General features: G+C 38.5%; 1 protein-coding gene across 1 annotated transcript in view; it reads right to left on the bottom strand.

The window, feature by feature from the left end:
• TNS2 (tensin 2) overlaps nucleotides 1–12,286 on the bottom strand; it is a 382,090-nt gene extending 369,804 nt beyond the window's left edge. Inside the window, exon 1 of the mRNA XM_053708325.1 lies at nucleotides 12,141–12,286. Within this exon, the coding sequence (XP_053564300.1) occupies nucleotides 12,141–12,215 (75 nt within the window). The 5' untranslated portion in view covers nucleotides 12,216–12,286. The remainder of the gene's footprint in view (nucleotides 1–12,140) is intronic.
• Between the last annotated feature and the right edge of the window lie 6,815 nt (nucleotides 12,287–19,101).

A 19,101-nucleotide genomic window follows, 5' to 3' on the forward strand; every position in this document is an offset into this window, starting at 1 on the left:
GATGCACTCTCTCAAACTTCTCAAACTCCCCTTTTCCTCTTTCTGACCACCATCTCCTTACCTGCAACATATCATCCGTTCCTACAACTCTCCCACCTTCTACTCCTCACACCAAACTTCACAGAAGCATTAGGTCTTTAGATCAGCAACAACTTGCTAATTCTCTTCAACCGCTCCTCTCATCCTTCTCCTCCTTTTCCTGCCCTGAACAATCTATCTGCCACTATAATTCCACCCTTATATCCGTCCTTGACAATCTCGCCCCTCTTGCCACTGCTAGGAAATCACACACTCATCCCCAGCCCTGGCATACTCCTCTGACACGGTACCTACGCAGATGTTCCCGTACTGCTGAACGACATTGGAGAAAATCACGGAATTCAGCTGATTTTCTTCATTACAAATTTATCTTGAACTCCTACTACTCTGCCCTTAATCTCCACAAGCAACACTACTTCTCTACTCTTATCTCTAATCTTTCTTCAAACCCAAAAAATGTCTGTTCTCCACTTTCAATACTCTCGTCCGCCCTCCCCCACTTCCTAATACAACTTCTCTGTCAGCTCAAGACTTTGCCAGTCACTTCATTAACAAAATTGATTCCATCAGACATGAAATCAGCTCTCAACACAATTCCATTCTCTCCCCCCCCTCAAATACTCTCACTCAACCACAACCCTCATAACCTGAAACTTAGTTCATTCTCCCCTGTTACTGAGGACGAAGTTTCAGCACTTATACTGCGCTCTCGCCTCACTACCTGTCCCCTTGACCCTATCCCCTCACAGCTGCTCCCCTCTCTCTCTGCTACCCTTACCCCTATACTAACACACATTTTCAACCTCTTCCTCAGCACTGGTACATTTCCCTCATCAATGAAACATGCACTGGTCACACCTATCCTCAAAAAACCTTCCCTTGATCCTACCTCCCCATCCAACTACCGCCCAATTTCCCTCCTCCCTCTTGCTTCAAAGCTTCTCGAAAAACTAGTATATGCACGCCTATCCCATTTCCTTACGTTAAACTCCCTTCTTGACCCGCTGCAATCTGGATTTCGCCCCTATCACTCCACAGAGACAGCTATTGTTAAGGTCACCAACGACCTACTTACAGCTAAATCAAAAGGCCACTTCTCTCTGCTTATCCTCCTTGATCTGTCCGCAGCCTTTGGCACTGTCGACCACCCTCTTTTGCTCCAAAACCTCCAATCCTTCTGCATCTGTGACACAGCCCTTTCGTGGCTCTCTTCCTACCTGTCAAACCGTACCTTCAGTGTAGCCTTCTCTGGGGCCTCCTCTGCCCCGTCACCACTTTCTGTCGGAGTACCGCAAGGCTCTGTCCTCTGTCCCCTTCTCTTCTCAATCTATACGTCATCACTAGGTTCCCTTATTAAGTCCCACGGTTTCCAATATCATTTGTATGCCGATGACACCCAAATCTACTTTTCTCACCAGAACTATCTCCTTCCTTGCTAACCCGTGTCACTAACTGTCTTTCTCACATCTCTTCCTGGATGTCCTCTCACTACCTCAAGCTAAATCTCTCCAAAACTGAGCTCCTCATTTTCCCCCCTTCTTCCAAAATCTCCACCCCCAATATCTCTATAACTGTCGACAACTCCATCATTACCCCTACCCCGCATGCCCGATGTCTCGGGGTCACATTTGACTCAGATCTTTCCTTCACTCCTCACATTCAGTCCTTGGCTACAGCCTGCCACTTCCACCTTAAAAACATCTCTAAAATTAGACACTTCCTTACACAAGACACAACTAAGATTTTAATCCACTCTCTCATTCTTTCCCGCCTTGATTACTGCAACTCTGTCCTCTCTGGTCTCCCCACCTGCCGCCTAGCTCCTTTACAATCCATAATGAATGCCTCTGCCAGGCTCATCTTCCTTACACGTCGCTCTTCATCTGCTGCGCCTTTCTGCCAATCCCTTCACTGGCTTCCTCTTGCCTCCAGAAACACAAAACTCTCACTCTTACATACAAAGCCCTCAACTGCACTGCTCTCCCCTAAATCTCAGACCTTGTCTCCAGATACTCTCCCTCCAGTCCCCTTCGCTCTGCTCACGACCTCCTACTCTCCTCCTCTCTTGTCACCTCATCACACTCCCGTTTACAGGATTTCTCCAGACTGGCTCCCATCTTGTGGAACTCTCTGCCTCGCTCCACAAGACTCTCTTCTAGTTTTAAAAGCTTCAAGTGCTCCCTAAAGACTCTACTGTTCAGGGACGCATACAACCTACGCTGAACTTTCCTATTACCAGTTCCTCTGCTCCACTGCAATCCCCTGAACCCTCTTAGCATGTAAGCCTAAAAGTCCAGCTGTTTGTAGATCACCTTCTTAAGAGCTGACTACAACAGTGCAACTTTTGGCAGGGCCCTCTACCCTATAATTGTTTTGTTGTACTCCCCCTTTGTTTATAGCGCTGCGGAATCTGTTGGCGCTCTACAAATAACCGATAATAATAATAATAATAATAATTTACACTCACCCTGTCACACACAGTGTGCCAATTATTCTTTCACAAGCATAAAAGTAAAGTAAAAAATGTTCTGCATATAAATAGCATATTTTTGGCTAATATTTCAATGTCATGTTTGCTCAGCACAAGTCACATATATATATATATATATATATATATATATATATATATATATATATATATAAAGAACATAACTAAACTGAAATTTTACACTTATCTTATTTAAAACCCTTTAATAAACAGCAACAGAAAATAAAGATAGAAACAATGTCTCTTTTGTATCAAAGATATTTGTGCAACATTGCAGTAATGCAACCAGCGTCACTGTGTAGAAATGTATTAAAGAAGTTAACAGAAATGTATTATGACCAAAGGCCCCATTTAACTGATGTACAAAACTTTCCAGGGTTCCAACAACGCCCCACCATACTCCGAAATGACTGTATTAGCCTACATGTTGGCTTTAGCTATATCTCTTTTGGTTCTTTTAAAGGGACACTAAACCCAATTTTTTTCTTTCATGATTCAGATACAGCATGCAATTTTAAGCAACTTTCTAATTTACTCCTATTATCAATTTTTCTTTATTCTCTTGGTATCTTTTTGGTTCAACACCTGGGTAGTACTTGCTGATTGGTAGCTAAATGTAGCCACCAATCAGCAAGCGCTACCCAGGCTTCTGAATCAAAAATGGGCTGGCTGCTAAGCTTACATTCCTACTTTTTCAAATAAAGATACCAAGAGAACAAAGTAAATTTGATAATAGGAGTAAATTAGTAAATTGCATACTCTATCGGAATCATGAAAAAGAAAAAAAAATGGGTTTACTATCTCTTTACTTTCTATGAAAACTAGACTTGTGCATGGCCGAAAAATTTGTTTCGGTTCGGATCAAGTCGGATGTTTTCGAATTTCGGTTCGGATCGATTCGAATTCGGAAATTTTTTAATTAATTCATTTCGGATTCATTCGGATTCGAATAAATTCGGCTGGATTCGGTTCGGTTCGATTCGAAAATTCGGTATGTGTTTGGTGGGATGTACTGTGTATTAGACTAGTATTATGTACTGTATATTAGGTGTAACCCATAGCAGAGTGATATAACCTAATATACTGTACAATACTAGTGTAATCCATGGCCATCCGAAATCTTAATTTCTCTGCAGAAGACAAACAATTGAGATTTTGCAACACAATGAGAGTGGCAAATCTTATTTCCACACACAAGTCCAGATTGGCTCCTCCGACTAAGGATAGCGGTGAGTGAAGTTTAATCATTGGAAACCGATTTCAGCAAACTGTTATTCTGTTTTAAAATTGTTCAGATTTAATAAAAGATCATTATAACCATAAAGAAGCTACTTTCCAATGCTTTTGCTTGAGATGTATAACCTACTGGACTAGGTCTAAGAGCCCAGTTAGTTTATGGGCCTTGTGTGCACAAGCACAAACATTAGCAATTGCATATCGTTGTGACCCTTAAAGGGACAGTAAACAATGTGAAACTTTAATCTAAATGTTTAATAAGGTGTTATAAAACAATATTATTTATTTTGTCCACTTTGCAATTCTGACAACTGGAAAGGCACATGGCAGGCTTCTCAAGCATTACCCTGCCACATATCTGTCACTAACTGGCTTCAGCCGAAATTATCAGATAAGGAACTGCAAAACAATGGAAATTTTGATAACATAATAATCGTCAATAGCCTTGTCTACTCCAGTAACTTTCCGTTTGGGCTACTCCAAATAAAGCAACTTTTAGGTGGAGTTTAACTACAATGTCGTATTGCATTCAAAAAATGTCAAACTCACCACCTATGTTCATTGCAGCAATGCAAAAAAATAATACTATTTACTGTTCCCTTATAAATAAATAAAAAAATGTAGACTACATAAATATTCATAATTAGTGTACCCCTCCCACTTTGGGACTGATATTCAAAACCTCACTGCTCATGTGAGATGATCTAAGACGTCTCATTGGTACGGCGAGGCCCTTAAAAAAAAATTTTACAATCAAAAATTGTATCTTGAGAAATATTTATGTTGCTATGTAGTGTTATTTATGTGATACAGAGACTTTGCGTGATTCCTCTCCATGCCGACGAGGTTTTGTTCATGAGGCCATTATCTCTGTCCTCATAGCTGTGCTTTGTCATTGGCGATCTTTTGTAAAAATGATCAGCTTTACAAATAAAGGCTGACAATGTTTCATTTTGGTATCATCTACTTTATCACAACTTGAAACAAAAGCTACATTAACCCTTTCTACTTTCTACTAATAATGCAATATTATAGTCATAAAAAGAACACAACTGATAGATTGGGGTTATCAGGTATAAGGGTCCCATAATAACTGTTTAGTTTTTTTTCATATGCAATTATACATCCAAGCATACAATTTATGAGTGGGTGAACCTGTACTGTTAGGTGCTACTCACCAGATAGAGCAAATCCAATCTGAGAAAACTATGGCAGCCTTTGTCCTCGACTCAAATCTCCCATCCCCCAGTGTTTATATAAAAGAGACAGGAAGCTTAGACAGGGTTATGTTTTATGTAGAATGATGTGAAGCTGCTTATGTTAAGTCACTGTACATGGTGCTAGCTACAGCATCATTAGTATCACATCACTAGTAGAAACTGGAGGTTTCACCCCTTTTCCAAATTAGTACTAATAACATGACAGGGGGCGTTACACAAATAGACTCACATTCAGTGACACTGTTCCAAGCACAGAGAGTAAACTTTTTTGAGTCTATTCCTGTTCTAATTATAAAAGTCCAACGATACCCAATGACTGGACTACAGCAATAAAGCGGAATAAAAATGACAAATAAAAAAAATTAAATATATCTGAACACAGGACAATGTCAATATTTTTCCAAATAGAGTGCAGTTTTTTTTTATATTTCAGGATTACAATCAAATCAGCAATATACAGTATATCATGCACGTCTTTTTTATATAGTGTATGATAAAGTTTTAAGAAATATTACTAAAACTAGAGTAAACTAATTTTTTTTGCTTCCCAACTAATAAGGGTTGTATTAATTATTCCAAAGTCAACTTGTCTTTGTGATGTAGGTTGATAAATACTGGCCCAGAGTCAATAAGAATGGAGAGATCTCTCTAGAGTCAAAAACATATCCAATCAATCTGCTATCCTATGGAGCCCATTTGTTTATAATCATCACCTCCATAAAATAATGTGAGTTAGAGGGATTATTCCTCACTGGATATTTTTATAGACCAAGACTTCTGGTTGCAATTCAGTGGTCTAGTCACTCAGAAATATGTGTGTGTGTACTATTCAGGTCAAAATCCCCAAAATTCAAACAAATTTCACTGTGTGAATTGCTATACAAGATAACAAATTAGAGTATGTTAAATTTATGTTAAACACATTTAGTTACAAAACAACCATGAAACATATACTAATGTTCTATTTTTTTGTGTGTTTGCTTGTTTGTTTGTTTGATTTGCACTGAGGGGTTAAACAATAATAAAAGAAATGTATTTGTTTAAAAATTAAAAGTTTTAACAAAATTGCACTTTCTATTTGTTTCTTTAAGAGAGCAACAGTAAGATTTGAGCATAGATTTGGTGTTGGTCTGCAATGTTTAGTTTTACTTTTTTTATTTTAATTTTTGATGTTTCAGTGGCAAATGCATGTTTGTTACATGTGACTAGAGAATCAGTATTCAAACTCCATGTTTATTTCTATTACCAAGGTTGCTTCATTCTCTGTATCCTTTGTTGAAGGAGCAGCAATGCACTGCTGGGAGCTAGCTGAACACATCAGGTGACACAATGACAAGAGGCATATATGTGCAGCCAAAAAACATTAGCATTTAACTCTCAGTTTTGTCATTGCAGCTCCTAGATAATTATCTATTAGATAATAGAAGTAAATTGCAAAGCTGTTTAAAATTGCATGTTCTATCTGAATCATGAATGTTTTATTCTGACATCAAGGAAGTGGGAAAAGCCCAATGAGTAACATGAAAATGGCCTACAGGGAATACGCTGTTTGCATATGTACAGAATATTTATACAGAACACTGAAATCACATTCTGCCAGATTTTTCAGTACTCTTGATTTTTTTTTTTTATTTTAGAATTCCCCATCAAGCAGCAAATATGTACTCCTAATGCAAGAGACAAAAAGCTGGATAATAAACTCAACATCTGGGTTTGTATAGTAACAGATATATAATGTAACAAGGCAGAAAGCTAGGCTGCCTGTGTAAACATAATGATATAATTTTAGTTTCTATTATCAGTACTTAGAAAATCAGTTAATCAGCCTTTTAGCAGAAATAAAATACTAGTTAGTCCCTATGTGAATAGGATGAACAAACCTGCTATGGAATTTGACTACTGATTTATTATGTTGGTAAAGAGACCATATCAAGTTTACCAAAACAGTGTGTATAGCTTTTGAAATTATTTATAACTATGCTACATCATCAGCTGATGCTGCCCCACCAGGAAACAAAATATCACAACACAGTATTCAGGTTACACCCCGTTACTACATAGACATTTTGTGAATTTTCTAGAAACACTGAATTTCACCCAGTCACTTAATGTCCTGGGCTAGTGATGGAGCAATACTCACTTTGGAAACATGAAGGATGTTTCCATGGAAATGTTTAGATTTTCCATTACAGCTGAAAACATTTATGTCTTTTTCAAGTGTCCATTAAAGGGACATTCCAGCCAAACTTGAAATCCACATCAATGCACTTCACTTTTCAATAGAAGCATTTTTTGTCAGTATAGTTGGTATAAGCAAACATATTTTATAGTACAAGCTATTATTGTGCATGAGCATGAGACACAAATCTAAATATTCTTCATTAACCAGAATTGTAATCAGAGATCTGACAGTGATATCTATCATGCAAATTGAGTTATCACCAACACAACAGAATGCACTGCCGCCTGTCTAAGCAGACACTTAAAAATACTGTCACATGAAGCATATTTAGATATGTTTCACATGCACAAGACCAATAAAAGCTCTTAAAACAGTGATAACTTTTACTAGATGTCTTTTTCTAATGCAAATATAATGTAAATATGCTTCTATTCTAAAACTAAAATTCACTGGTGTAGGAATTAAGATTTGGCTGGAGCAACCCTTTAACAGCATGTATACACACATACTCTATTGTGGAAAATACTATTAAATTATTTGGAAATTATTGCTTTGTCTGTCGATCTTATAAATAACCCATCAACAAAAGTATACAGCTAGATCAGCCAATCACTAGTTACTGCTTCTTTTCTTAATTTTATGTCCCTTTAAAAGTGCAATTGCTACAAAGGAAGATACTGTGTTACGGTTTGCATTCTAGAGATTAAAGAAGGGTTGGCAAATCCTAAAGTCTGGGATACAACAACAATGGGGCTCTTCAGTTCCTTTCATTTGATGTCTAACATTTCCAACCAACGCTAACAAGTCACAAATGCAGAGACTTATACCTGTAACTGGTACATACTCCTGTTCCCTTAAAGGGGTACGAAACCCAATTTTTTTCTTTCATGATTCAGATAGAGCATGCAATTGAAAGCATCTTTCTAATTTACTCCTATTATTATTTTTTCTTTGTTCTCTTGTTATCTTTATTTAAAAACGAAGGCATCTAAGCTAAAGAGCCAGACAATTTTTGGTTCAGACCTCTGGACAGCACTTTTTAATTGGTGGGTGCATTTAGCCACCAATCAGAAAGAACAACCCAGGTTATGAACCAAAAATGGGACGGCTTCTAAACTTACATTCTTGCTTTTCAAATGAAGATAGCAAGAGACTGAAGAAAAACAATAGGAGTAAATTAGAAAGTTGCTTAAAAGAACATGCTCTATCTGAATCATGAAAGGAAAAATTTGGGTTCAGTGTCCCTTTAAGCTTGATCCGATATATAGATGTATTTGGGTTTTTATGTATGTGGCAATTACCTGAGAATTTATACTCTGATGTTTGATTACATGGAAGTGCATATTTTTCAATTAATGGGACATAATCATTAGCAGCATGTTCAGGTTGTTTAGCCCCAGTGCACTACCATACAGTAGCAGCAGCAGCTTCTACAACACAGTGTTAAAAATGGCTGCTTTAGCCTTTTTGTTTATGCCAACTTTGGCCCCATGTGCCTATGCCTGGTACCAATCTCTGAGCTAACAAGGAGGATGTAGGTTAAGTATGCTCAGTGCACTGTGCATGGGAAATGTCTAACATTCAACACCCATGCACCAGTTACATACACAAGCACCAATCAAATGTTTAAAAATGGCTAAAAAAGCCTTTTAAATGGACTCGGCATTGAAAAATTTCTTTCAATACTATGCTTGTTAGCAAACTATGGGCTAGATACAAGTGGCACAGAAACCAATATCACGACTGCACTAACTTGCTTGAGCGCAAACTAAATTAGCGTGTGTCAAGTTTGTGCGAAATAAGACCTAGCGTAAAGTGTAAGGGTTAAAAAAAAAAGTTGCACCAATCACAAAAGAAGTACATTAGAATAAAGTGTTTCACTCATATATACAATATCCAAATAAAATTATTCATAAAAAAAAAAAAAATTAAAAAATGATAAGGGTTGAAAGGTATATGACAAGGAATTTGACTGGAAAGGGCTATAAACATAGATACATAGATAGATCTTCGTTCTCATGGTATTTTTTTTTTTTTTTTTTTTTAAAAAGCAAGAATGTTAGCTTAAGAGTCAGCCCATTTTAGGTTCAGTACTTGGGTAGCGCGTGCTGATTGGTGGCTAGAGTTAGAAGAAAATGTTCTTAGTATTTTAAATTCAGTGTAATGTAGGTATAGATATATATATTTTACAAAAAAATGAAATATATATATATATTTGCATACAAAGAGAGAAGCGCTCTGCCAGGAACGAACAACAGCTCAGTAGCTTGTTCTATGGCGATTTACCACCCAGAAGCAGCCTCTTTTAGACCAGTGTGCTTTTCACAGAGGAAAACTATCCCAAAGTATATCAGTCTGATCCAGCCAAGTAAGGTCAGTCCAGCCCCGAAATGCCAGGCAATTCTCCGCTGAACAAGGAACATGACAACCCCAGACAATCGTTTCGGCCTCCTATGGGCCCCATCAGTGAGGTGCAGCCAAATTCCTCTAAGCACACTGGGCAAGGAGTCCACGTCTGGCTTCCCCCATCACCCATAGGGAGACTTCCCCAGGGTCATATTAATTTGCATATGAAGAGAGAAGCGCTCTACCGGGAACGAACAACAGCTCAGTAGCTTGTTCTATGGCGATTTACCTCCCGGAAGCAGCCTCTTTATATATATATATATATATATCATCTTCCTTACACCTCGCTCTTCATCTGCTGCACCTCTCTGCCAATCCCTTCACTGGCTTCCTCTTGCCTCTAGGATTAAACACAAAATTCTCATTCTCACACACAAAGCCCTCAACTGCACTGCTCCCCCCTACATCTCAGACCTTGTCTCCAGATACTCTCCCTCCCGTCCCCTTCGCTCTGCTCACGATCTTCTCCTCTCTTGTTACTTCCTCACATTCCCGTTTACAGGACTTCTCCAAACTGGCCCCCATCTTGTGTAACTCCCTGCCTCGCTCCACAAGACTCTCACCTAGTTTTAACAGCTTCAAGCACTCCCTAAAGACTCTACTATTCAGGGATGCATACAACCTACACTAACCTTTCCTAACTCCATTGCTTTCCCCTTGAACCCCTTAGAATGTAAGCCTATGAGCCCAGCTGTTTGTAGATCGCCTTCATAAGAGCTGACTACAACAGTGAAACTCTAGGCAGGGCCCTCTACCCATTTGATCCCTACAAAAGTTATCCTGTATACCGACTATGTTTACTGCACTGCGGAATCTGTTGACGCTCTACAAATACCTGATAATAATATATATATATAAATACACACACACGTATATAAAACATTTTCTTCTTTGTGAAGAACATTGGAATGTGAAATATTCATAACTGCCTTCAGCTTTAGCACTGTAGGTCTAATTCGTGTCGGTTAGTGCGTGAGCGATAACGGTTAGGTTTTTAATTCAGTGCGCTCCATTGAAGTCTATGGGAGGAGAAGTCAACAAGGTTACAATATCTGAAGTCCTGAAGTTAACGTGAAAGTGAAAAAACCATGTACAGCACCACTTGTAATCTGGCTTTATGTTGCTTGAGCTCACAGTATAAATACAACATTAGGGAACGTACTCTACTGATGCCAATAAACCTTTTGAGCACATCTAATTATTTGATGGAAGCCGTGACATATTTTTAACATAATAAATACAGAAACATTTTATTTAAGAGAATGTTAAAATATTTGAAGCTGGAAAAATGTAGATACAAAAGAAATGCGAAAATGTTTCAGTTACAATAAATATAGTAGTTAAGTGGAACAGCCTTTCAGCAGGGGAGGTATGCTCAGTTACAGCCCAGGGATCTAGATATGGTAGGGACTGGGTAATTCCTTTAGTTCACTAGTCCCAGATCCCAGACTTTCACATATTTAACATTGAGAATACTAGAAAAACAAAATGTCTCTATGAAACCACAGTGATATATCTTTCCACCTCTGTACATGATAATATCTGATAATGAGTTATGTGTGTTTTACTTTTTTCTTTTTTTGATGTACAAAATGAGATTGAATCATATGGGAACCCTATTTATTCTCTTCTCTCAGTATTACTGAACATGTGCCTAGCTAGGGGAGCAGCCTGCCTCATACCAGTAATATGGAACAACACACGCAGGAGGTGCCTCCAGTAGATTTTGTAGGGTTCCCCAGATCATGTGCCCCACTGGTTTGAGATACAGAATTTTAAATGGCATTTCCTCCTAAAATCTATTTCACATATTTCTTTGAAATCCAACAGACCAGACATCATATTTATAACACAAGTTTTATACCAAGAACATATATAAGGTAATTAAAATGTTTGAACTCTAATATAGTGGTACATTGACTTCATTCCATTACATAATCAATTTGTACGGCTCTTCTACATACACAAAGGGCTGTATTCACAAAGTTGAGAACTTTCTATTGAAGTTAACCACAAAGATCCTTCTACTACTGAATAGGGCATATTATTAATATTAACTAGGTCTCAGGCCAGCAGATAAGTATGTAACTTCACTATATATCGCTAAGCATGTCAGCAATGCCCAGCTGCTCTAATTAACTGTAACTAATAAGAGACAGCAATAGATCGACCCATAGCGCTCTAAATGATCCAAGTCAGAAAGAGCAAAACGACCAGGGACAGGAATACACACCACACTGTAATAAAGCATCATGACGTCATATCATGAGCCTGTCAGTCAGCACAACGCTTTCTCTACATTCTATAAATGTATGACATTGACAACTGCATATATTACACATATACAGTGGAATTTTTTTTCTAAAATCTAAAGCAGACAAAAATAGATTTAGCAATGACAGCCACACTTGTTTTTCATTATTACAAGTACCCTTCACATACTTAAGGGTTAACCCATTGGGTACCAATGCTATAGTCTCTAGACTAAGAGTTTTACCAGTATTAGGATGTAAAGACCACTACTGTTGTTGTTTTGGACTCGTTTTATAAACCCACCCAGTGCACACACCTCAGTCAGATGCATGGTCCTCCTGGTATGTCCAGCTTTCTGTCCTCCCAGCGCACAGCTCCCTGCACAGCCCATACAGGACACATTACATGACACGCCACAGCACAGCAGCACTCAAGCAGCTCACACAGCAGCACCCGTGTGTAACAGTGCTGGGAGCTACCAGCCGGACCCTCCCTCTGGGCGGGCAAACACTCACATTGCTATACAGGCAGTACAGGGGCTGTTGTGTGATGCACGAACTAAACACAGCCACATGCGGACAACGTTATACACTCACTGCTGCATCGTAACAGTAGATCATGCAGTGTTTTGTTATACTTATAGTGTATATTAGTGCACACACAGGGTTAGTTACAGCTGTGTACAAACACCCGTATAACTAGCTACACAAACTTACATATAGCTTAATAGATAAGACTGATAAATTACATATGTACAACTAGAACTGCTTTACACAGACCATGCTTCATATAAACTGCATCCATAACATTGTATTAGAGATGTCCACGCGAAAACTTATTTAACTGTTGGGTGTCTTAGCATCCTTTCCTGTGATATTCTAATTTATTAGAATCGTAATCACCTATTTAAAAGAAGTTGTCCAAATTGCTTGTACATTACAAAAAGTCACTCTGGCTTTTTAGCACATGGATCGGTTAACTATGGGACAGCTTAGAAGAAACTTTTTTTCAGGGGTTTACAACTACGACTAAATGGAAGAAAATGTATATATGCAGCCAATGCTAAACATATACATTGTGCAGCCACCAATCAGCAAATAGCACCCAGGTGCTGAGCCTACCTAGCAATGATTTTTAACAAAGGATACCTAAATAATAAAGCAAATTATATAATAGAAGTAAATTGAAAGTTATTTAAAATTGTATGTCCTATCTGAATCATGAAATATTTTTGGGGGGGTTTCCTGTCCCTTTAATATCTAAACTTTTAAATGTAAACATAAATTAACATTCTGATGGCTTAGTTGTGTACATGTTTAACAATTGAAAAGTGTGATTTCAGCAATTTTTAAGGGGACATTATACAATTTGTGGTGGTATTATAAAATGTTTAATTATGTATAGTAAAACAACTGGATTATACTTTAATTATTTTGTTCCCTTTAATTTAAAGGGGCATTGTAATTTAAAATTGTTTTTGTGTCCCCAATGATCAATTTTACCTGCGGAAGCATTTACAAATAGCTCAGCTGCTTGCCTAATTACATTTCTATTTAAAGGGACAGTAAACACTTTAAAGGGATATGAAACGAAATGTGTTTCTCTCTTTATTCAGATAGAGCAGGCAATTTTAAGCATCTTTCTAATTTACTCCTATTATCAATTTTTCTTTGTTCTCTTGGTATCTTTATTTGAAAAGCAGGAATGTACGCTTAGGAGTCAGCCCGTTTTTGTTTTAGCACCTGGGTAGCGCTTGCTGATTTATCAAGCCTTCTCTACGACTGCAGGTTCTAATGAGACAGCTGCTTCGCTAACCTTCTCACTTCCTAGGTGGAGAATTTTAATCTCCCCGGTCTCGTCCGACCAGGGAGATTGAGAGCTCCTGCCTGCCTGTGATTGGCTATGCGCGGGCAGGGGGAGGGACTGCACGCAAGCTTACAGTAAAATAGCACTCGTGTGCAATGCTGAATTCCGCCAGTGGATTGCTTCCGCCAGAGGCGAATATGTACACACCTGTCCGCCCTTGTTTAATAAATTGAGCCCTTTACGCAGAGCAAACTGAGGCCTAGATTTAGAGTTGGGCAGTAGCCGTCAAAACCAGCGTTAGAGGCTCCTAACGCTGGTTTTTACCGCCGGCTGGTATTTGGAGTCAGTCAGGAAAGGGTCTAACGCTCACTTTGCAGCCGCGACTTTTCCATACCGCAGATCCCCCTACGCCATTTGCGTATCCTATCTTTTCAATGGAATCTTTTTAACGCCGGTATTTAGAGTCTTGGCTGAAGTGAGCGTTAGAAATCTAACGACAAAACTCCAGCCGCAGAAAAAAGTCAGTAGTTAAGAGCTTTCTGGGCTAACGCCGGTTTATAAAGCTCTTAACTACTGTGCTCTAAAGTACACTAACACCCATAAACTACCTATGTACCCCTAAACCGAGGTCCCCCCACATCGCCGCCACTCTATTAAAATTTTTTAACCCCTAATCTGCCGCTCCGTACACCGCCGCCAGATACGTTATCCCTATGTACCCCTAATCTGCTGCCCCTAACACCGCCGACCCCTATATTATATTTATTAAGCCCTAATCTGCCCACCCAACATCGCCGACCCCTATATTATATTTATTAACCCCTAATCTGCTGCCCCCGCTATCGCTGACACCTGCATATTTTTTTTAACCCCTAATCTGCCGCTCCGTACACCGCCGCAACCTACATTATCCCTATGTACCCCTAATCTGCTGCCCCTAACACAGCCGACCCCTATATTATATTTATTAACCCCTAATCTGCCGCCCCCAACGTCGCCTCCACCTACCTACAATAATTAACCCCTAATCTGCCGACCGGACCACACCGCTACTATAATAAATGTATTAACCCCTAAAGCTAAGTCTAACTCTAACCCTAACACCCCCTAACTTAAATATAATTTAAATCTAACGAAATAAATTAACTCTTATTAAATAAATTATTCCTATTTAAAGATAAATACTTACCTGTAAAATAAACCCTAATATAGCTACAATATAAATTATAATTATATTGTAGCTATTTTAGGATTAATATTTATTTTACAGGCAACTTTGTAATTATATTAACCAGGTAGAATAGCTATTAAATAGTTAATAACTATTTAATAGTTACCTAGTTAAAATAATTACAAAATTACCTGTAAAATAAATCCTAACCTAAGTTACAATTAAACCTAACACTACACTATCAATAAATTAATTAAATAAAATGCCTACAATTATCTACAATTAAACCTAACACTACACTATCAATAAAAAAATAAATAAAAAAGAACTAAGTTACAAAAAATAAAAAAATATTTACAAACATTAGAAAAATATTACAATGTTAAACTAATTACACCTACTCTAAGCCCCCTAATAAAATAACAAAGACCCCCAAAATAAAAAAATGCCCTACCCTATTCTAAATTTAAAAAGTTCAAAGCTCTTTTACCTTACCAGCCCTGAAAAGGGTCCTTTGCGGGGCATGCCCCAAAGAATTCAGCTCTTTTGCCTGTAAAAAAACCACATACAATACCCCCCCCCAACATTACAACCCACCACCCACATACCCCTAATCTAACACTAAGCCCCTGAAGATCTTCCTACCTTATCTTCACCTCGCCGGGTATCACACCGATCCGTCCTGGCTCCGATGTCTTGATCCAAGCCCAAGCGTGGGGGGGCTGAAGATGTCCATGATCCGGCTGAAGTCTTCATCCAAGCGGGAGCTGAAGAGGTCCATGATCCGGCTGAAGTCTTCTATCAACGGCATCTTCAATCTTCTTTCTTCCGGATCCATGTTCATCCCGTCTACGCGGAACATCCATCTTCACCGACGACTTCCCAACGAATGACGGTTCCTTTAAGGGACGTCATCCAAGATGGCGTCCCTCGAATTCCGATTGGCTGATAGGATTCTATCAGCCAATCGGAATTAAGGTAGGAAAATTCTGATTGGCTGATGGAATCAGCCAATCAGAATCAAGTTCAATCCGATTGGCTGATCTGATCAGCCAATCAGATTGAGCTCGCATTCTATTGGCTGATCGGAACAGCCAATAGAATGCAAGCTCAATCTGATTGGCTGATCGGATCAGCCAATCGGATTGAACTTGATTCTGATTGGCTGATTCCATCAGCCAATTAGAATTTTCCTACTTTAATTCCGATTGGCTGATAGAATCCTATCAGCCAATCGGAATTCGAGGGACGCCATCTTGGATGACGTCCCTTAAAGGAACCGTAATTCGTCGGGAAGTCGTCGGTGAAGATGGATGTTCCGCGTTGGCGGGATGAACATGGATCCGGAAGAAAGAATATTGAAGATGCCGTTGATAGAAGACTTCAGCTGGATCAGGGACCTCTTCAACTCCCGCTTGGATGAAGACTTCAGCCGGATCATGGACATCTTCAGCCCCCCGCTTGGGCTTGGATCAAGACATCGGAGCCAGGACGGATCGGTGTGATACCCGGCGAGGTGAAGATAAGGTTTATTTAAGGGGGGTTTGGGTTAGATTAGGGGTATGTGGGTGGTGGGTTGTAATGTTGGGGGGGAGGTATTGTATGTTTTTTTTACAGGCAAAAGAGCTGAATTCTTTGGGGCATGCCCCGCAAAGGGCCCTTTTCAGGGCTGGTAAGGTAAAAGAGCTTTTCTATTTTAATTTTAGGGTAGGGCATTTTTTTTATTTTGGGGGACTTTGTTATTTTATTAGGGGGCTTAGAGTAGGTGTAATTAGTTTAACATTGTTGTAATATTTTTCTAATGTTAGTAAATATTTTTTTATTTTTTGTAACTTAGTTCTTTTTTATTTTTTGTACTTTGGTTAGTTTATTTCGTTGTATTTATTTGTAGGTATTGTATTTAATTAATTTATTGATAGTGTAGTGTTAGGTTTAATTGTAGATAATTGTAGGTATTGTATTTAATTTATTTATTGATAGTGTAGTGTTAGGTTTAATTGTAACTTAGGTTAGGATTTATTTTACAGGTAATTTTGTAATTATTTTAACTAGGTAACTATTAAATAGTTATTAACTATTTAATAGCTATTGTACCTGGTTAAAATAATTACAAAGTTGCCTGTAAAATAAATATTAATCCTAAAATAGCTACAATATAATTATAATTTATATTGTAGCTATATTAGGGTTTATTTTACAGGTAAGTATTTAGCTTTAAATAGGAATAAGTTATTTAATAAGAGTTAATTTATTTCGTTAGATTTAAATTATATTTAACTTAGGGGGGTGTTAGGGTTAGACTTAGCTTTAGGGGTTAATACATTTATTATAGTAGCGGTGAGATCCGGTCGGCAGATTAGGGGTTAATAATTGTAGGTAGGTGGAGGCGACGTTGGGGGCGGCAGATTAGGGGTTAATAAATATAATATAGGGGTCGGCTGTGTTAGGGGCAGCAGATTAGGGGTACATAGGGATAATGTAGGTTGCGGCGGTGTACGGAGCGGCAGATTAGGGGTTAATAATAATATGCAGGTGTCAGCGATAGCGGGGGCAGCAGATTAGGGGTTAATAAGTGTAAGGTTAGGGGTGTTTAGACTCGGGGTACATGTTAGGGTGTTAGGTGCAGACTTAGGAAGTGTTTCCCCATAGGAAACAATGTAACTGCGTTAGGAGCTGAACGCTGCTTTTTTGCAGGTGTTAGGTTTTTTTTCAGCTCAAACAGCCCCATTGTTTCCTATGGGGGAATCGTGCACGAGCACGTTTTTCAAGCTGTCCGCGTCCGTAAGCAATGCTGGTATTGAGAGTTGCAGTGGCGGTAAATATGCTCTACGCTCCCTTTTTGGAGCCTAACGCAGCCCTTCTGTGAACTCTAAATACCAGCGGTATTTAAAAGGTGCGGGAGAAAAAAAGCCAGCGTAGCTAACGCACCCCTTTGGCCACAGAACTCTAAATCTAGCCGTGAGTACTTACAGCACTGTCCTGGATATTTTTTGTATTGTGGCTAACAGAAATACCATGAATTATTAGATGATACATGAAATATTCACTTTCAATTATTCTAAACTAGTTAGTGCTCTACAACATGTCAGCAAGTCTGAATGAGCTTCAAATGCAATAAACCTTGTGCTTATTTTTTATTTTAAAATTTCATTATTTTTAAACAAAACACGGCAGCGCTATAAAATTGTCCACCTGTCATTATTATCCGTTAAACAGATGTTAAACACATATGCAGTTTTGAATGCATAAAAACATGAGCAAGTGTATTTAATAAATAGTTAAATTTGATGGAAACACGAGTTTGCACATACAGTTCATAAATTCACTATGGATGTAAGGTGAAAGAAACGTGAAGGTGTATTATTATTAGAATTAATTTAAAGGGACACTGAACCCAAATTTTTTCTTTCGTGACTCAGATAGAGCATGCAATTTTAAGCAACTTTCTAATTTACTCATATTATCAAATTTTCTTCATTCTCTTTGTATGTTTATTTGAAAATCAAGAATGTAAGTTTAGATGCCGGACCATTTTTGGTGAACAACCTGGGTTGTCCTTGCTGCTTGGACAGCACTAATAAACAAATGCTCTCCATGGTTCTGAACCAAAAATTTGCTGACTCCTTAGCTTAGATGCATTCTTTTTCAAATAAAGACAGCCACAAATAAAAATAAATTAGAAAGTTGCTTAAAATTGCATGCTCTATCTGAATCATGAAAGAAAAAAATTGGGTTCAGTGTCCCTTTAATGATATTATTTAGATTTTCCAGTTCTAAGAGTGTTTCTGAGTGTTTAAAGTGTTTCTGTGAGTGAGAGTGTCTCTGTGTGTTTCGTGGTGTGAGAGGGTTTTTCTGTGTGTATGAGTGTTTGTGTGTGAGTGTTTCTCGGAGTGAGTGAGTGTGTGTGTAAGTGAGAGGGTTTCTGTGAGTGTGAGTGCTTCTCTGTGTAAGTGTGTGTAAATTAAAGGGTTTCTGCGTGTGTGAGTTTGTAAGTGAGAGGGTTTCTGTGTCTGTGTGTGTAAGTTGGAGGGTTTTTGTGTGTGTGAGTTAGTGTGAGAGTTTTTCTGTGAGAAAGTGTTCTGTGTGTGTGAGGTTTTGTGTGCAAGTTTAAGTGAGAGGGTGTATGTCTGTGTGAGTAAGTACATTTGTGTGTGTGTGAGAGAGTTTCTGTGTGTGTGTCTGTGAGCGAGAAGGTTTCTGTGTGTGAGTTTGTTTTTTGTGTGTATGAGTGAGTGTGAGTACTTCTCTGTAAATGTGCGTATGAGAGTGTTTCCATGAGTTGGGCATAGGTCATGGCTGG

Source organism: Bombina bombina, chromosome 3 (genome assembly GCF_027579735.1).
Source record: "Bombina bombina isolate aBomBom1 chromosome 3, aBomBom1.pri, whole genome shotgun sequence".
Taxonomy (NCBI): domain Eukaryota; kingdom Metazoa; phylum Chordata; class Amphibia; order Anura; family Bombinatoridae; genus Bombina; species Bombina bombina.